At 39.2% G+C, this 17,222-nt stretch overlaps 1 protein-coding gene across 2 annotated transcripts in view; it reads left to right on the top strand.

Annotated features, from left to right (window-relative positions):
• The window catches only part of SLC30A9 (solute carrier family 30 member 9), a 99,217-nt gene that overhangs the window by 47,892 nt on the left and 34,103 nt on the right, over positions 1 to 17,222 (top strand). For both annotated transcript variants that reach the window (XM_063722642.1, NM_001131669.1), the window contains 3 exon segments: positions 4 to 62; positions 3,802 to 3,869; positions 14,474 to 14,576. In XM_063722642.1, coding sequence (XP_063578712.1) covers positions 4 to 62; positions 3,802 to 3,869; positions 14,474 to 14,576 — 230 coding nt within the window.

The raw sequence follows: 17,222 nt of genomic DNA on the forward strand, positions 1-17,222 counted from the left end.
CAGGGCTATTTAGAAACCAAAAAATATTAAGAGAATACAGAGATTTCTTGGGAAATACCAAGGTAAGGATATCTTTGTAATAATGTGTATGTTTGCGTTGCACAGCAAAATTCTAATATCAGTCCACTGTAAAATTCTAGCATGTCTGTGATCTCAATCTAAGATTTTCTTGAATACATTGTAGTTCACTGAATTATAGTCTATTCATTCATTTCCGTCTGATTTTCCTTTTTTTTTTTTTGAGACAGAGTTTCACTCTTCTTGCCCAGGCTGGAGTGCAGTAGTGTGATCTCGGCTCACTGCAATCTCTGCCTCCCGGGTTTGAGCGATTCTCCTGCCTCAGCCTCTCGAGCAGCTGGGACCACAGGCACGCCACCATGCCCAGTTAATTTTTGTGTTTTTAGTAGAGACGGAGTTTCACCATGTTGGCTAGGCTGGTCTTGAACTCCTGACCTCGGGTGATCCGCCTGCCTCGGCCTCCCAAAGTGTCGGGATTACAGGCGTGAGCCACCGTGCGTGGCCTGATTTTCTTGAAATTTAAAACATTTGTACATAAGTTTTCTTTAAAGTCATAACCATGTTATGAACCTTAAGCATGTAGATATAGATGAGGAAGACTTTATTTTCTTAGGTTTTAGTGAGATTTATATCTGTCATACACATTCGTAATTTTCTTTAGCCTCTCTCTTTCTGTTCCTAACTCTGGTTCAGCATTCAGACTGCCAACTCTGTGCTTGTATCCAAGAAGCTTAGCCCTTGGAGAACAAAATTACACAGCCAGTGTGATTGTTCTTTCTTCATTATATGACTATACAAAATCAATGGATACTCAATATTATTTGACAGTCTTACTAAACTTCCAGAGTATGTTCATCTTCCCACTCTTTGAAATAGCTATTGCGTATCTTTTTCTTTCTTCCCAACAGCCTCACTCTTTACCCTTCAGCTGTTGACTTTACTTCATATTTTATTGAAAAAATAGGTGTAATTTCATAAAAGTACCTCATCTTTTTCATCACCTCATCTTTTCATCACCAAATTTACTAACTCATCTACACATGTGACAAAATACTCTGCTTTCCTTCCTACTAGAAGGAAATTAATATTGGGACACATATAGAAAGTTGGCCTCTACTGTTCTACCTCTTATTTTCTCCTGAACCTAATCCAATTGGGCTTTCAACCCCACCACCCCACTGAAATGACTTACCAAAGTCCCCAGCACCTTTAAGATGCCAAGCAGTCTATGGCCAAGTTGACTTTCCATTTAAACTTGGCTGGGAGGAATCTCCTGTCAAGAAGTTAATGTCATATTTGGATAAAAGGCTACCTATGCACATTTTCTTCTCTCTGGTGGCATTTGAGACATTGCACCCGTTTTGCAAAGTTTAGACATTGGCAATGATGATAATTTTAGCCAAATCTTATTTGATATGCTTTCCTTTTCCATTTATATTCTTCAAGACCTCTTAATTTTCATTTCACCTTTGATCCCTGCATTTCTGGCACCCCAGTACTGCCCTGAAGATGTGGACTCTCCTCAGGTAGAGCCTTCATATGTCTTGTGAGCCAGCATTTTCACTCTCATGCCTCAAGGGCTATTGCCATTGCCTCTTGTGCTGGGATAACTTAGGCTGGTGAGACCTGCCTCCTGGGAAGATTCACTCCTCGCCTTCACAACTGTTTCACATGGAGAATCATCCTCACCAGATTTTCTAATAGTAGCTGTTGACTAATGAAATCTTTGTTACTTTAGAAGATTAATACTGGTCAGCTTTTGAATATTCCATGTTTTGAATTGATTTTTTTTGCTATTACAACCTTTTTTTGCTGGGACATTAGGATAAAACTAGTATTTCATTTCCCTCTACTGTACCCCTATTCCCTTTAGGAATGGTTGTTCTCCCACTGAAAATGGTTGCTTTCCTTCTCTAAAACATAGGACTAATCCTGTTTGCAAAAATTAATGCCTTTTTTTGTTGTTGTTGTTATTTCTGACCCAGACACTTGTTTTTCCAATATATTCTTATCTCATGAGAACTCCAGTAATGAGATATATGAAATCACAGTGTTCTGGGTCTGCTCCTCTGGTATTTAATTTCTTATATAATAATTTCCCCTTTAATACATTTCTACTTTCCCATGCCTTCCCTTCTATTTCTAATTCATGGGTTTCTTGATATAGTACTTCAGAGAATTGGAAGTACCTTTATCTCTGCTTAATATATTTAACTCCACAATAGTATCACCTTGAAATGCACCAATAATGCTTTGAACAATTTATGCTCCTTTTCCTGGTAGTTGTCTCTGAAATCTATCCAAATTTTCTGTACTTGTCCCAATATTAAAGAACCTTGTTTATTGTGAATGTTCTCAAAGATATATAAAAATAGAAAAAATAGATATTGGCTATCTAGTTTCATTAATTTCTAACATTTTGCTGTCCTGGTCTTCAAAAAGGGGCAGTTCTCCGATTGCTCTGATTATGGAATTTTTTTATATTTTATTTTATGTTATGTTATGTTATGTTATTTTTATTTTATGTTATTTTATGTGATGTGATGTGATGTGATGTGATGTTATGTTATGTTATGTTATTTTATGTTATTTTATTTTATGTTTGAGACAGAGTCTTGCTGTGTTGCCCACGATCTCAGCTCACTGCAACCTCTGCCTCGTGGGTTCAAGAGATTCTCATGCCTCAGCCTCCTGAGTAGCTGGGATTACGGGCACCCACTACCACACCTGGCTGATTTTTTTGTATTTTAGTAGAGACGGGGTTTTACCATGTTGCCCACACTGGTCTCAAACTCCTGAGCTCAAGCAGTCTGCCCATCTTGGCCTCCCAAAGTGCTAGGATTACAAGCGTGAGCCACTGCGCCCAGCCTGATTATGGAATTTTTGAGTAGCTTTTACAGGAAGCTTCCCAAGTGGGTTGTGAATCCTGGCTCCTTGTGATCTCTTATTTTTCCAGATTTTTATTCTCTTGTTAGAGTTCCTTGGGCCTTATCATTATTTCTAGTTTCTACCAACACATCTTCCCATTTTCTACAGCCTTCTTTATTAGAGTGGTTTGAGCCCAGTGAATCTTTTTCCTTATTTTTCTTATTATTTCTTATTCTGATCTTAAAGATCTCATTTCCTTTCCCTGTTTTGCCCCTCCCATGAGTTCCCAAACCTTTCTTCTAAAGAAATCTTATTTTTCACCGTAAGCAGCATTCTATTGTTCCCATAATAATTTCATTGAATTTTTTCTCTATTCAACCAAATAATACAATATATTCTTATTTTAATAAAACATACATTCTGTTTGTTATCAATAAACAGTATAATTCAGAAATCTAGACCCATAGTCAGAGTTTATGGCTTACAAATTGAAGTAAAAGTTGAGATCACATGGACAAGGTTTATCCCTGTGTAGTTCCTTCTCTTAGCTCTGAAGGCAGGTCAGTACAGAATTTGGGGTGTCTGATTTCACACATTCTTAGAGCATATGAATTTCAGCTCAGTGCACTTTTCTACTTTATTACTAGTTTTTATATAGCCAACTCAGATCCTTTCTGGAAGTAGGCAGGACATGAATTACAAGGAAACAAAACAAACAAGTTTCTGGAAAGAGAGCCAGATATGCTTTCGGTTTTAATCTTTCCACTTTCTAAACAAGAACTTCTAGAGAAAAATAAGTAAACCTAATTCAGAAGTTTTGATAGAGGAAAATGTTCTGGTCTGTCAAAGCCACCAGTTATAGTGCTTCTCTGCAAAATTTTGGAGGTATTAAAAAAAGTTTTTGTTTTTTTACAGCCACGCTCCAGAACGGCATCAGTGTTTTTTAAGGGACCAGGAAAAGTGGTGATGGTTGCAATTTGCATGTGAGTACTGAAAAATAAGCTTTGCGAAATAGAATATATTCTTTTAAATATGTATATCCTTAAATATATAAATTTATTACATGGTAGCTAGCTATAGAGTTTGAGGTTTATTTTGTTTTAGGAGGAAATTGAAGAAGTCTTTATTATTGTCAGTAAAGTGGTGGGGAAAGAGCATGAATTCATATAGACACCCATGCTCATTCTCTGTATATTTTTGATGTAGTTAGATCTAAGAATAGTTGCTATCTGAAAATCCTTTCTTATTTTTCTTGGAGTTGATAGAAGTCTTTTTTAAAGAAGTTAGCTAAACCAACCTGGGTTACAGCTACTGAAGAATATCTTTGTGCTTATTATCTTTATTCCACTTATCTTGGAAGAACATAATTGTTATTTTTGCCGCCTCTTTTTTTTTTTTTTTTTTTTTTTTTGAGGCAGAGTCTTGCTCTGTTGCCAGGCTGGAGTGCAGTGGCGCAATCTCAACTCACTGCAATCTCTGCCTGCCGGGTTCAAGCAATTAACTGCATCATCCTCCCAAGTAGCTAGGATTACAGGCGCACGCCATCATGCCCAGCTAATTTTTGTATTTTTAATAGAGATGGGGTTTCACTATGTTGGCCAGGATGGTCTCAATCTCCTGACCTCGTGATCTGCCCGCCTCGGCCTCCCAAAGTGCTGGGATTACAGGTGTGAGCCACTGAGCCCGGCCTTGCCTCCCCCTTTTTCCCTCTATCTTCTTGATTCCTATTGTTTTGTTCACCTTTTATCTGTTTTTCTGACTAGTCTATTTTAGGATGTATGAAATCATTCAATAATTCATTAGTTCTTTTATTCTTAAATATATATGTAAAATATGTATCAGATAGTGTGATATGATCTGAAAATATAAAGATATAATACATAATTCTTTAAGGACTGGAGGGACACTAAACTAGAGGAAGGCATTTATAATACAGACAAGGAATAATGATGTCATAACTATCATAGTGGTGGTACAGATAGACATAGTTTCAACTTCTTAGAAGGTATGTTCAAGGATAGTGACCAGGTTTCTGGCTTGTACAGTTGTGTAAATAATGTACCATTCACTGAGGAGAGCACTGGAAGGAGGAGCAGGGTGGGAGCAGAGAAAATGATGAGTTCATTTTTGAGCTGGTGGTATGTTTAGGGCACCCAGGTGGAGATAGTCAATAGGGTTCTTTTCACCAATAATACAGGGATAGTGATTATAGCTTTTCTTATTGGAGGGATGTATGTGTGAAAAGTGCTTAACATAGTACCTGCTCTAAGATATGTACTTAAGAAGTATTGTTGTTAATATATATTGGTCTGAAGCTCAGGAGAGAAATCTGAGTTAGAGGTTTGGAGTTGTTAGTTTTTAGTATATAGATGATAACTAAAGCCATAAAAGTAAAGATCACCTGAGGAATGTATGTATATATAGTATCAGGAATAAAAAGTCCTCAGGAAAAATTCCTTGAAGAATGTTAACATTAAGAAAAAGGTGGAGGCTTTGGGAGGCCGAGGTGGGCAGATCACGAGGTCAGGAGATCGAGACCATTCCGGCTAACATGGTGAAACCCTGTCTCTACTAAAAATACAAAAAATTAGCTGGGTGTAGTGGTGGGTGCCTGTAGTCCCAGCTACTCAGGAGGCTGAGGCAGGAGAATGGTGTGAACCCGGGAGGCGGAGCTTGCAGTGAGCCAAGATTGCGCCACTGCACTCCAGTCTGGGCAACAGAGCCAGACTCCGTCTCAAAAAAAAAAAAAAGTGCCTGCAGAGGAGATTGAGGAGGAGTAAGGAGAAAAGTAGAAAGAAAACCAGGGGTGTATTAGTCCATTTTCACACTGCTGATAAAGACATACCCGAGACTGGGCAATTTACAAAAGAAAGAGATTTAATTGGATGTACAGTTCCCATGGCTGGGGAAGCCTCACAATCATGGTGGAAGGCAAGGAGGAGCAAGTCATGTCTTACACGGATGGCAGCAGGCAAATAGAGCTTGTGCAGGGTAACTCCCATTTTTAAAAACCATCAGATCTCGTGAGCTCATTCACTATCACGAGAACAGCATGGGAAAGACCCACCCTCATGCTTCAGTCATCTCCCACTGGGTCCCTCCCAAAACATGTGGGAATTATAGGAGGTACAAGATGAGATTTTGTGGGGGACACAGAGCCAAACCATATCAAGGAGTGTCAAGAAAGCCAAGGGAAGAAGCGTTTGTTTTTTTTGTGAGACGGAATCTTGCTCTATCACCAGGCTGGAGTGCAGTGGCGCAATCTCGGCTCACTGCAACTTCTGCCTCCCAGGTTCAAGCGATTCTCCTGCCTCAGCCTCCTGAGTAGCTGAGACTACAGGCACACATGTTTTAAGAAAATAGCAGGCCTGCTACAGGCTCACACCTGGAATCCCAGCACTTTGGGAGGCTGAGGCAGGAGGATTACTTGAGCTCAGGAATTTCAGACCACCTTGGGTAACATAATGAGACCTTGTACCTACAAAAAATTTTTTTTAATTAGCTGGGCATGGTGGGTGATGTGCGCCTGTAGACCTACTCAAGAAGCTGAGGCAGGAGAATCATTTGGGCCCAGGAGTTTAAGGCTGCAGTAAGCTGTGATTACATCACTGCACTCCAACGTGGGCAAGAACAAGACCCTGTCTTTAAAAACTAAATAGCCAGCTGGGGGGGTGGTGGGCAAGATGGCTGGATTGGAACAGATCCTGTCTGCAGCTCCCAGCGAAATCCATGCAGAAGGTGGGTAACTTCTGCATTTCCAACTGAGGTACCCGGCTTATCTCATTGGGACTGGTCAGACAGTGGGTGCAGCCCACGGAGGGTGACCCGAAGCAGGGTGGGGCATTGCCTCACTGGGGAAGTGCAAGGCGTTGGGGAACTCCCTCCCCTAGCCAAGGGAAGCCATAAGGGACTGTGCCGTGAGGAACGGTGCATTCCAGCCCAGGTAGTACACTTTTCCCATGGTCTTCACAACCTGCAGACCAGGAGATTCCCTCAGGTGCCTACACCACCAGGGCCTTGGGTTTCAAGCACAAAACTGTGCGGCCATTTGGGCAGACACCAAGCTAGCTAGACTAGTCTTTTTCCAGTGGTGCCTGGAATGCCAGTGCAACAGAACCTTTTACTCCCTTGGAAAGGGGGCTGAAACCAGGCAGCTAAGTGGTCTAGCTCAGCAGATCCCACCTCCAGGGAGCCCAGAAAGCTAAGATCCACTGGCTTGAAATTCTGGCTGCCAGCACAGCAGTCTGAAGTTGACACGGGATGCTTGAGTTCGGTGTGTGTGTGGGGTGGGGGTTGGGGGCCACCATTACTGAGGCTTGAGTAGGCAGTTTTCCCCTCACAGTGTAAACAAAGCCATCAGGAAATTCGAACTGGACAGAGCCCACCATAGCTCAGCAAAGCCACTGTAGCCAGACTGCCTCTCTAGATTCCTTCTCTCTGGGAAGGGCATCTCTGGAAGAAAGGCCCAGCAGGCTCGGTCAGGGGTTTATAGATAAAATTCCCATCTCTCTGGGACAGAAAACTTGGGGGTAGGGGCGGCTGTGGGCGCAGCTTCAGCAGACTTAAATGTTCCTGCCTGCTGGCTCTGAAGAGAGCAGCGGATCTCCCAACACAGCGCTCGAGGTCTGCTAAGGGACAGACTGCCTCCTCAAGTGGGTCCTTGACCCCATGCCTCCTGATGGAGAGATACCTCCCAGCAGGGATCAACAGACACCTCATACAGGAGAGCTCCAGCTGACATCTGGCAGGTGCTCCTCTGGGATGAAGTTTCCAGAGGAAGGGACAGACAGCAGTCTTTGCTGTGCAGCCCCTGCTGTTAATATCCAGGCAAACAGAGTCTGGAGTGGACCTCCAGCAAACTCCAGCAGACCTGCAGCAGAGGGGCCTGACTGTTAGAAAGAAAACTAACAAACAGAAAGGAATAGCATCAACATCAACAAAAAGGATGTCCACACAAAAACGCCATCCAAAGGTCACCAACATCAAAGACCAAAGGTAGATAAATCCATGAAGATGAGGAAAAACCAGTGCAAAAAGGCTGAAAATTCCAAAAACCAGAACACCTCTTCTCCTCCAAAGGATCACAACTCCTCGCCAGCAAGGGAACAAAACTGGGCAGAGAATGAGTTTGACGAAGTAGGCTTCAGAAAGTGGGTAATAACAAACTCCTCCAAGCTAAAGGAGCATGTTCCAACCCAAAACAAGAAAGCTAAGAACCTTGAAAAAAGGTAAGAGAAATTGCTAACTAGAATAACCAGTTTAGAGAAAAACATAAATGACCTGATGGAGCCGAAAAACACAGCATGAGAACTTTGTGAAGCATACACAAGTATCAGTAGCCAAATCAATCAAGCTGAAGAAAGGATATAAGAGATTGAAGATCAGCTTAATGAAATAAAGCATGAAGATAAGATTAGAGAAAAAAATGAAAAAGAATAAACAAAGCCTGCAAGAAATATGGGACTATGTGAAAAGACCAAACCCACATTTGGTTTGGTGTACCTGAAAGTGACTGGGAGAATGGAACCAAGTTGGAAAACACTCTTCAGGAGATTATCCAGGAGAACTTCCCCAACCTAGCAAGACAGGCCAACATTCAAATTCAGGAAATACAGAGAACACCACAAAGACAGTCCTCAAGAAGAGCAACCTCAAGTCACATAATCATCAGATTCACCAAGGTTGAAATGAAGGAAAAAATGTTGAGGGCAGCCGGCTGGGCACAGTGGCTCACGCCTGTAATCTCAGCACTTTGGGAGGCCGAGGTGGGCAGATCACAAGGTCAGGAGATCGAGACCAGCCTGGCTAACATGGTGAAACCCCGTCTTTACTAAAAATACAAAAAGATTAGCTGGGTGTGGTGGTGGACGCCTGTAGTCCCAGCTACTCAGGAGGCTGAGTCAGGAGAATGGCGTGAACCCGGGAGGCAGAGCTTGCAGTGAGCTGAAATCGCGCCACTGCACTCCAGCCTGGGCGACAGAGCAAGACTCCGTCTCCAAAAAAAATAAAAAATAAAAAAATAATGTTAAGGGCAGCCAGAGAGAAAGGTCAGTTTACCCACAAAGGGAAGCCCACCAGACTAACAGTGGATCTTTCTGCAGAAACCCTACAACCCAGAAGAGAGTGGGGGCCAATATTCAACATTCTTAAAGAAAAGAATTTTTAACCCAGAATTTCATATCCAGCCAAACTAAGCTTCATAAGCGAAGGAGAAGAAAAGACAAGCAAATGTTGAGAGATTTTATAACCACCAGTCCTGCCTTACAAGAGCGCCTGAAGGAAGTACTAAATATGGAAAGGAAAAACTGGTACCAGCCACTGCAAAAACATATCAAATTGTAAAGACCATTGACACTATAAAGAAACTGCATCAACTAATGAGCAAAATAACCAACTAGCATCATAATGACAGGATCAGATTCACACATAACAATATTAACCTTAAATAGAAACGGGCTAAATGCCCCTGTTAAAAGACACAGACTGGCAAATTGAATAGAGTCAAGACCCATTGGTGTTCTGTATGCAGGAGACCCATCTCATGTGCAAAGACACACATAGGCTCAAAGTAAAGGGATGGAGGAATATTTACCAAGTAAATGGAAAGGGAAAAAAAAAAAAAGCAGGGTTGCAATCCTAGTCTCTAATAAAAAAGATTTTAAACAGACAAAGATCAAAAAAGACCAAGGTCATTACATAGTGGTAAAAGGATCAATGCAACAAGAAGAGCTAACTATCCTAAATATATATGCACCCAATAGAGGAGCACCCAGATTCATAAAGCAAGTTCTTAGAGACCTACAAAGAGACATAGACTCCCACACAGTAATAGTGGGAGACTTTAACCCCCCCATTGTCAATATTAGATGGATCAATAAGACAGAAAATTACTAAGGATATTCAGGACTTGAACTCAGCTCTGGACCAAGTGGACTAATAGACATCTACAGAACTCTCCACCCCAAGTCAACAGAGTTTACATTCTTCTCAGCACCATGTCACTCTTATTCTAATACTGACCACATAATTGGATGTAAAACACTCCTCAGCAAATGCAGAAGAACAGAAATCAAAACAAACAGTCTCTCAGACCACAGTGCAATCAAATGAGAACTCAGGATTAAGAAACTCACTCAAAACTGCACAACTACATGGAAACTGAACAACCTGCTCCTGAGTGACTACTGGGTAAATAAATTAAGGCAGAAATAAATAAGTTCCTTGACACCAATGAGAACAAAGACACAGTGTACCAGAATCTCTGGAACATAGCTAAAGCAGTGTTTAGAGGGAAATTTATAGCACTAAATACCCACAGGAGAAAGTGGGAAAGATCTAAAATTGACACCCTAACATCACAATGAAAAGAACTAGAGAAACAAGAGTAAACAAATTCAAAAGCTAGCAGAAGACAAGAAATAACTTAAGATCAGAGCAGAACTGAAGGAGACAGAGACACAAAAAACCCTTCAAAAAACCAGTGAATCCAGGAGCTGATTTTTTGAAAAGATTCACAAAATACATAGACCACTAGCCAGACTAACAAAAAAGAAAAGAGAGGAGAATCAAATAGACAACAATGAAAAATGATAAAGGGGATGTCACCACTGATCCCACAGAAATACAAACGACCATAGAGAATAATATAAACACCTCTATGCAAATAAACTAGAAGATCTAGAAGACATGGATAAATTCCTGGACACACACACCCTCCCAAGACTAAACCAGGAAGAAGTTGAATCCCTGAGTAGACCAATAACAAGTTCTGAAATTGAGGCAGTAATTAATAGCCTATCAACTGAAAAAAAAAAAGCCCAGGACTAGACGGATTCACAGCCAAATTCTACCAGAGGTACAAAGAGGAGCTGGTACCATTTCTTCTGAAACTATTCAGACAATAGGAAAAGAAGGACTCCTCCTCAACTCGTTTTATGAGGCCAGCATCATCCTGATACCAAAACCTGGCAGAGACACACAAAAAAAAGAATTTCAGACCAAAATCCTTGATGAACATCAATGCAAAAATCCTCAATAAAATACTGGCAAAGCAAATCCAGCAGCATGTCAAAAAGCTTATCACTACCATCAAGTTGGTTTCATCCCTGGGATGCAAGGCTGGTTCAACATATGCATCAACATATGCAAAATAATAAGTGTAATCCATTACATAAACAGAACCAATTACAAAAACCACACGATTATCTCAGTAGATGCAGAAAAGGCCTTCAATAAAATTCAACACCGCCTCATGCTAAAAACTCTCACCTTAAACTAGGTATTGGTGGAATGTATCTCAAAATAATAAGAGCTATTTATGACAAACCCACAGCCAATATCATACTGAATGGGCAGTAGCTGGAAGCATTCCGTTTGAAAACCGGCACAAGACAAGGATGCCGTCTCTCACCACTCCTATTCAACATAGTATTGGAAGCTCTGGCCAGGGCAATCAGGCAAGAGAAAGAAAGAAAGGTATTCAAATAGCAAGAGAGGAAGTCAAGTTGTCTCTGTTTGCAGATGACATGATTGTATATTTAGAAAACCCCATCATCTCAGCCCAAAATCTCCTTAAGCTGATAAGCAACTTGAGCAAAGTCTCTGGATACAAAATCAATGTGCAAAAATCACAAGCATTCTTATATACCAATAATAGACAAACATATAGCCAAATCATGAGTGAACTCCCATTCACAGTTGCTGCAAAGAGAATAAAATACCTAGGAATACAACTTACAAGGGATGTGAAGGACCTCTTCAAGGAGAACTACAAACCACTGCTCAAGGAAATAAGAGAGGACACAAAGAAATGGAAAAACATTCCATGCTCATGGATAGGAATAATCAATATCACGAAAATGGCCATACTGCCCAAAGTAATTAATGGAATCAGTGCTATCCCCATCAAGCTACCATTGACTTTCTTCACAGAATTAGAAAGAAACTTCTTTAAATTTCATATGGAACCAAAAAAGAGCCTGTATAGCCAAGATAATCCTAAGCAAAAAGAACAAAGCTGGAGGCATCATGCTGCCTGACTTCAAACTATACTACAAGGCTGCAGTAACCAAAACAGCATGGTACTGGTACCAAAACAGATATATAGACCAATATAACAGAACTGAGGCCTCAGAAATAACACCAAACATTACAACCATCTGATCTTTGACAAACCTGACAAAAGCAATGGGGAAAGGATTCCCTATTTAATAAATGGTGCTGGGAAAACTGGCAAGCCATATGCAGAAAACTGAAACTGGACCCTGTCCTTATACCTTATACAAAAATTAACTCAAGATGGATTAAAGACTTAAACATAAGACCTAAAACCATAAAAACCCTAGAAGAAAACCTAGGCAATACCATTCAGGACATAGGCATGGGTAAAGACTTCATGACTTTCACACCAAAAGCAATGGGAACAAAAGCCAGAATTGACAAATGGGATCTAATTAAACTAAAGAGTTTCTGCACAACAAAATAAACTATTATCAGGTAACCTATAGAATGGGAGAAAATTTTTGCAATCTATCCATCTGACAAAGGGCTAATATCCAGAATCTACAAGGAACTTAAACAAATTTACAAGAAAAACAAACAACTGCATCAAAAAGTGGGTGAAGGATATGAACAGACATTTCTCAAAAGAAGATATTTATGCAGCCAACAAACGTACGGAAAAAAGGTCATCATCACTGGTCATTAGAGAAATGCAAATCGAAACCACAATGAGATTCTATCTCACACCAGTTAGATTGGTGATCATTAAAAAGTCAGGAAACAGCAGATGCTGGAGAGGATGTGGAGAAATAGGAACACTTTTACACTGTTGGTGAGAGTGTAAATTAGTTCAACCATTGTGGAAGACAGTGTGGCGATTCCTCCAGGATCTAGAACTGGATTTGCCATTTGATCCAGCAGTCCCATTACTGGGTATATACCCAACAGATTATAAATCATTCTACTATAAAGACACATGCACATGTATGTTTATTGTAGCACTATTCACATTAGCAGACTTGGAGCCAACCCAGATGCCCATCAGTGATAGACTGGATAAAGAAAATGTGGCACATATACACCATGGGATAATATGCAGCCAAAAAAAAGGATGAGTTCATGTCCTTTGCAGGGACATGGATAAAGCTGGATACCATCATTCTCAGCAGACTAGCACAAGAACAGAAAATCAAATACCACATGTTCTCACTCGTAAGTGAGAATTGAACAATGAGAACACATGGACACAGAGCGGGGAATATCACACACTGGGGCCTATTGTGGGGTGGGTGGCTAGGGGAGGAATAGCATTAGGAGAAATACCTAATGTAGATGACAGGTTGATGGGTGCAGCAAACCACCATGGCACATGTATACCTATGTAACAAACCTGCACATTCTGCACATGTATCCCAAAACTTAAATTATAAATTTAAAAAATAAATAAACATTGTTTAAAAAAAGAAGAAAATAATGTCAGATGCTCCCAGGAGGTTAAGAGAAATACTAAAATATTTCTAGGAATTTAGTAGTATGGAATGGTAGGTGGTATTGATAAGATGAAAACGGTGACAGCCAGAATAAATGTGATGTTTTTAAGAAGTTATCTGAGGTGGAGGAGATGGGAAAAGGGTAGCTAAAAGGGGACATACAGTTCTCTCATTTATAAAATGGGGGTGTTAATATTTGTATAACAGACTTGTAATACAACATGGTAACTCACCAGCATAACGTCTGAGATAAATCATGTTAGTCATTACTGTTGGTATCTGAGCAGCTAGTTTCCTCAGAGTTAACTGTGTTTATTTTGGCATCTAGCTGCTTCTAGTATGACTCTGAGACTGCTTAGAGTCACCTCTGGCATCTGCCTCCTTAAGTAAACAGACTTTCACTGAAGTCTTGCCTTTGACATTGGCCCAATGGACAGTATCATGTGCAGATCTGCTTTTATCTGCCTAAAACACATAATTTTCTTTTAAATTTTATCTTGTCCACATATAGAAGACCCTCTTTTCTCACCAGTTTTCAAAATATATTTAAGTAATTTGCTTACACATAGCATGCCTCTTAACAGTACATAATCTATATTTTTTCAGATTTTTACTCTTGTTACCTAAACAAAGTTTTTTAAGGCTGGGAATTCTTTTAATTGTACTTGTTTTTTGTTGTTGTTGTTGTTGTTGTTGTTTTAGCGATGGGGTCTCACTCTCTTGCCTAGGCTGGAGTGCAGTGGCACAATCATAGCTCACTTCAGCCTCAAACTCCTGGGCTCAGATGATCTTCCCACCTCAGCCTCCCAGTAGCTGGGACTACAGGCGTGTACTGCCACACCAGACTAAGTTTTTAAAAAATTTTTTGTAGAGATGGGGTCTTACTTTGTTGCCCAGCCTGGTCTTCAACTCCTGTCCTCAAGCCATCCTCCCACCTCAGCCTCCCAAAATGTTGGCATTGTAGGTGTGAGCCACTGTGCTTAGCCTAATTTTACTTTCAACAGAATCTAGTATAGAGGTAAACAGCTGATTGAGTATGCTTTTGGCTTAAATTTTTATCCAAACCTATGCTAAATTGTTTTCTCTTTCTCTTCTAGCAATGGATTAAACTGCTTCTTTAAATTTCTTGCCTGGATTTATACCGGTTCAGCAAGTATGTTCTCAGAAGCTATACACTCATTATCTGATACTTGTAATCAGGTGAGGACTAAAGCTTTTTTATAAATCAATTTTAAAGTAATAGTTGTAGGCTTTAATCTAAAAGTTGATCTATTTTAAAACTGAATGATTCCAGTAGTTGGCTTGTGGGAGAAAATAAAAGTTTGCTTTTCAGCAATGAAGTGCATAGAAATTTAATCATAGTATTTTAAAGCAGATTGTTATGCTTTAAGAACCTCTGACAATGGAATGTGAAGTATAACATTGTCAGTCACTGAGCAGAAATCTGGTCTCTGAATATGAATTCTTAATGACTGTAATAGTCAATGAATTTAAACTTTTGGAATATGTAAAATCATATGTAATTGGTTAAAATGCTTTCACATTAGATTCATAATTTGAATTACTTTCCTTGGCTTTGCAAATGGAGAAAAATTTTTGTATTAATAAAATTAAAATACCTTTTAAACCCCCTGTGGCCCAAATTGTGAAAACTAGAAACCCAAACCTTTTGTAAGAATATAATAAGAATTTCTGTGTGTGCATCCTATTACATTTTAAAGAGTGTGGTATATTAAGAGGATACCTTTTCAATATATACTTATTTTTAGTCCTGTTATGTAAAAACTGATTTGGGAGAACTTCAATGAAAGACATAGGTAAAATAAGAATATTTAAGACAAGGATAGAAATAACATGAAGATAAGGAGCAAGGAGAGCAATATTAATTAAAAATTAAGCCTGAGAACTTGTCTCACTCACTGTCAAATCAGATGGATTAAAACCCTTCATAAAAGTAAGGAAAGAAGACAAGCGTTTGCCATTAGTACTAAGTATTTACCTTGAGCTTACTCTTTATACTCAATATATACTTAATAAATACTGTCTCTATAAAATTTTACCATTCAACTGTGGCATGCAGTGGGAGGAGAGGGGATAGGGAGAGATATGTAACTTACAATCTCTATTTTCTTGTAAGCTTATCAAGGAAAGTTGAAATACAGAAATATTTGTCCATATGGCAAGGAGATATGTATGATGTTATTAGTTTCAATATTTTTATTTCAATCATTGAAGACAATGTTTAAGTGTTCATACTCTATGCTATTCAGGCATTTAAAAAGAATGTAGTAGATACCTGTGTACTGACCTGGAATGATAACCAGGATAAATTGAGTAAAAAATCAAGTTGCAAAATATTATGTTCAGAACTTCTGCTTTCACCCATGACAGACTAACAGGGATTGAATTTAATCTTTTGCCATAAACAACTAAAAAACTAGACAGTATATTGGACAATAGCGGCATAAGACCATGATCTCTGACAGATAAGAAACAAATCATTTGAACTCTATGATCTCTCTGGCTTTTTGCTTGAACGCATATTTGGGATAGTGGAGCAGGATGGGAAATAACAGTCTCATTAAGTTGAGAAGACAGAAATCAGTGTTCAGGGCATCTGAGGTGGCTAGAACTTACAAGGCAGAGTTCCACAGAGGAAGGAGCTACAAAGACAAAAAGCTATAGAAGTCTACATGGGGATTTCCTTGAATTGAATGTTTGCTGAATGTTAAGTTACACATGTGTAAGATGTGAGCATCAATGTGGGCAGAGAACCGGCAAGGAGCAATAACTGACTAATTCCCACTGCTCACACAAAGCTAGGATACATTCAGGTTCTGACTAGCTGAGGTAAGAGAGTTCTCATTGATTATCGAGGCCAATAGAAGGCTCGCCTTAGGAGTAGGGATAAATTATTCTTAACGTAAAGGCTGTTCTAAAACCCTCCCTAACAAGTCTTCCTAAAAATTCTAAGGGATCAAGCTGATCTTCAAATAATTTAATCACTTGCCAGAACAAAGCCTCACATTCTTTAATAAAGGCAGCAAAATCCAAATACTCAGTATAACATTCACAGTGTTTAGCATCCAATAAAAAAGACTAATCGCCAGTGTAAGAAGCAGGAAAATTTGACTCATAACCAGGAGAAAAATCAGTTGGAAGCAGACTAAACAGATGATAGAATTAGCTGACAAGGATATTAAACAGCTATTTCAAGTACAGTCATGTATTGAAAGGAAAATATGAACATAAGAGAAATCAAAGGTATAAAAAATAAACCAAATGAAACTTTTAGAGCTAAAAAAATATATCTGATGTGAAAAATTCACTATATAGAATTAACAGCAGATTAGACACTGCAGGTAAAACAGTCAGTGAACTTGAATATGTAACAGCAGAACATATCCTTACTAAAGCCACAGACAAAAAAGATTGAAAAAAATGGAGGAAGCCTCAGTAACCTATGGAACAATATCAAGAGTATTCTGTCAAGCATTTAGGGAAGAAACAGTACTGAGTACACAGACTTTCAGAAATAGAGAATGAAATGTTTTTCTACTGCTTTAATGAGATGAGTATAACCCTGATCCCAAAATTTTACAAAGTCATTATGAGAGGGAAAAAACCCTACAGACCAGTTATTCCTCATGAACACAGATATAAAACTCCTTAAAATATAATCAGATTGAATTATAAATATATAAATATGATATATATAAAAATGATATTATATCATAATTAAGTGAGTAAGATTTCAGGAGTGTAAAGTTGGTTTAACATTCAAAATCAGTAAGTATAGAAGGTTAATATGAAGAAATTAATTGCATTTCTACTATCAGCAAATAA

Source organism: Pongo abelii, chromosome 3 (genome assembly GCF_028885655.2).
Source record: "Pongo abelii isolate AG06213 chromosome 3, NHGRI_mPonAbe1-v2.0_pri, whole genome shotgun sequence".
Taxonomy (NCBI): Eukaryota; Metazoa; Chordata; class Mammalia; order Primates; family Hominidae; genus Pongo; species Pongo abelii.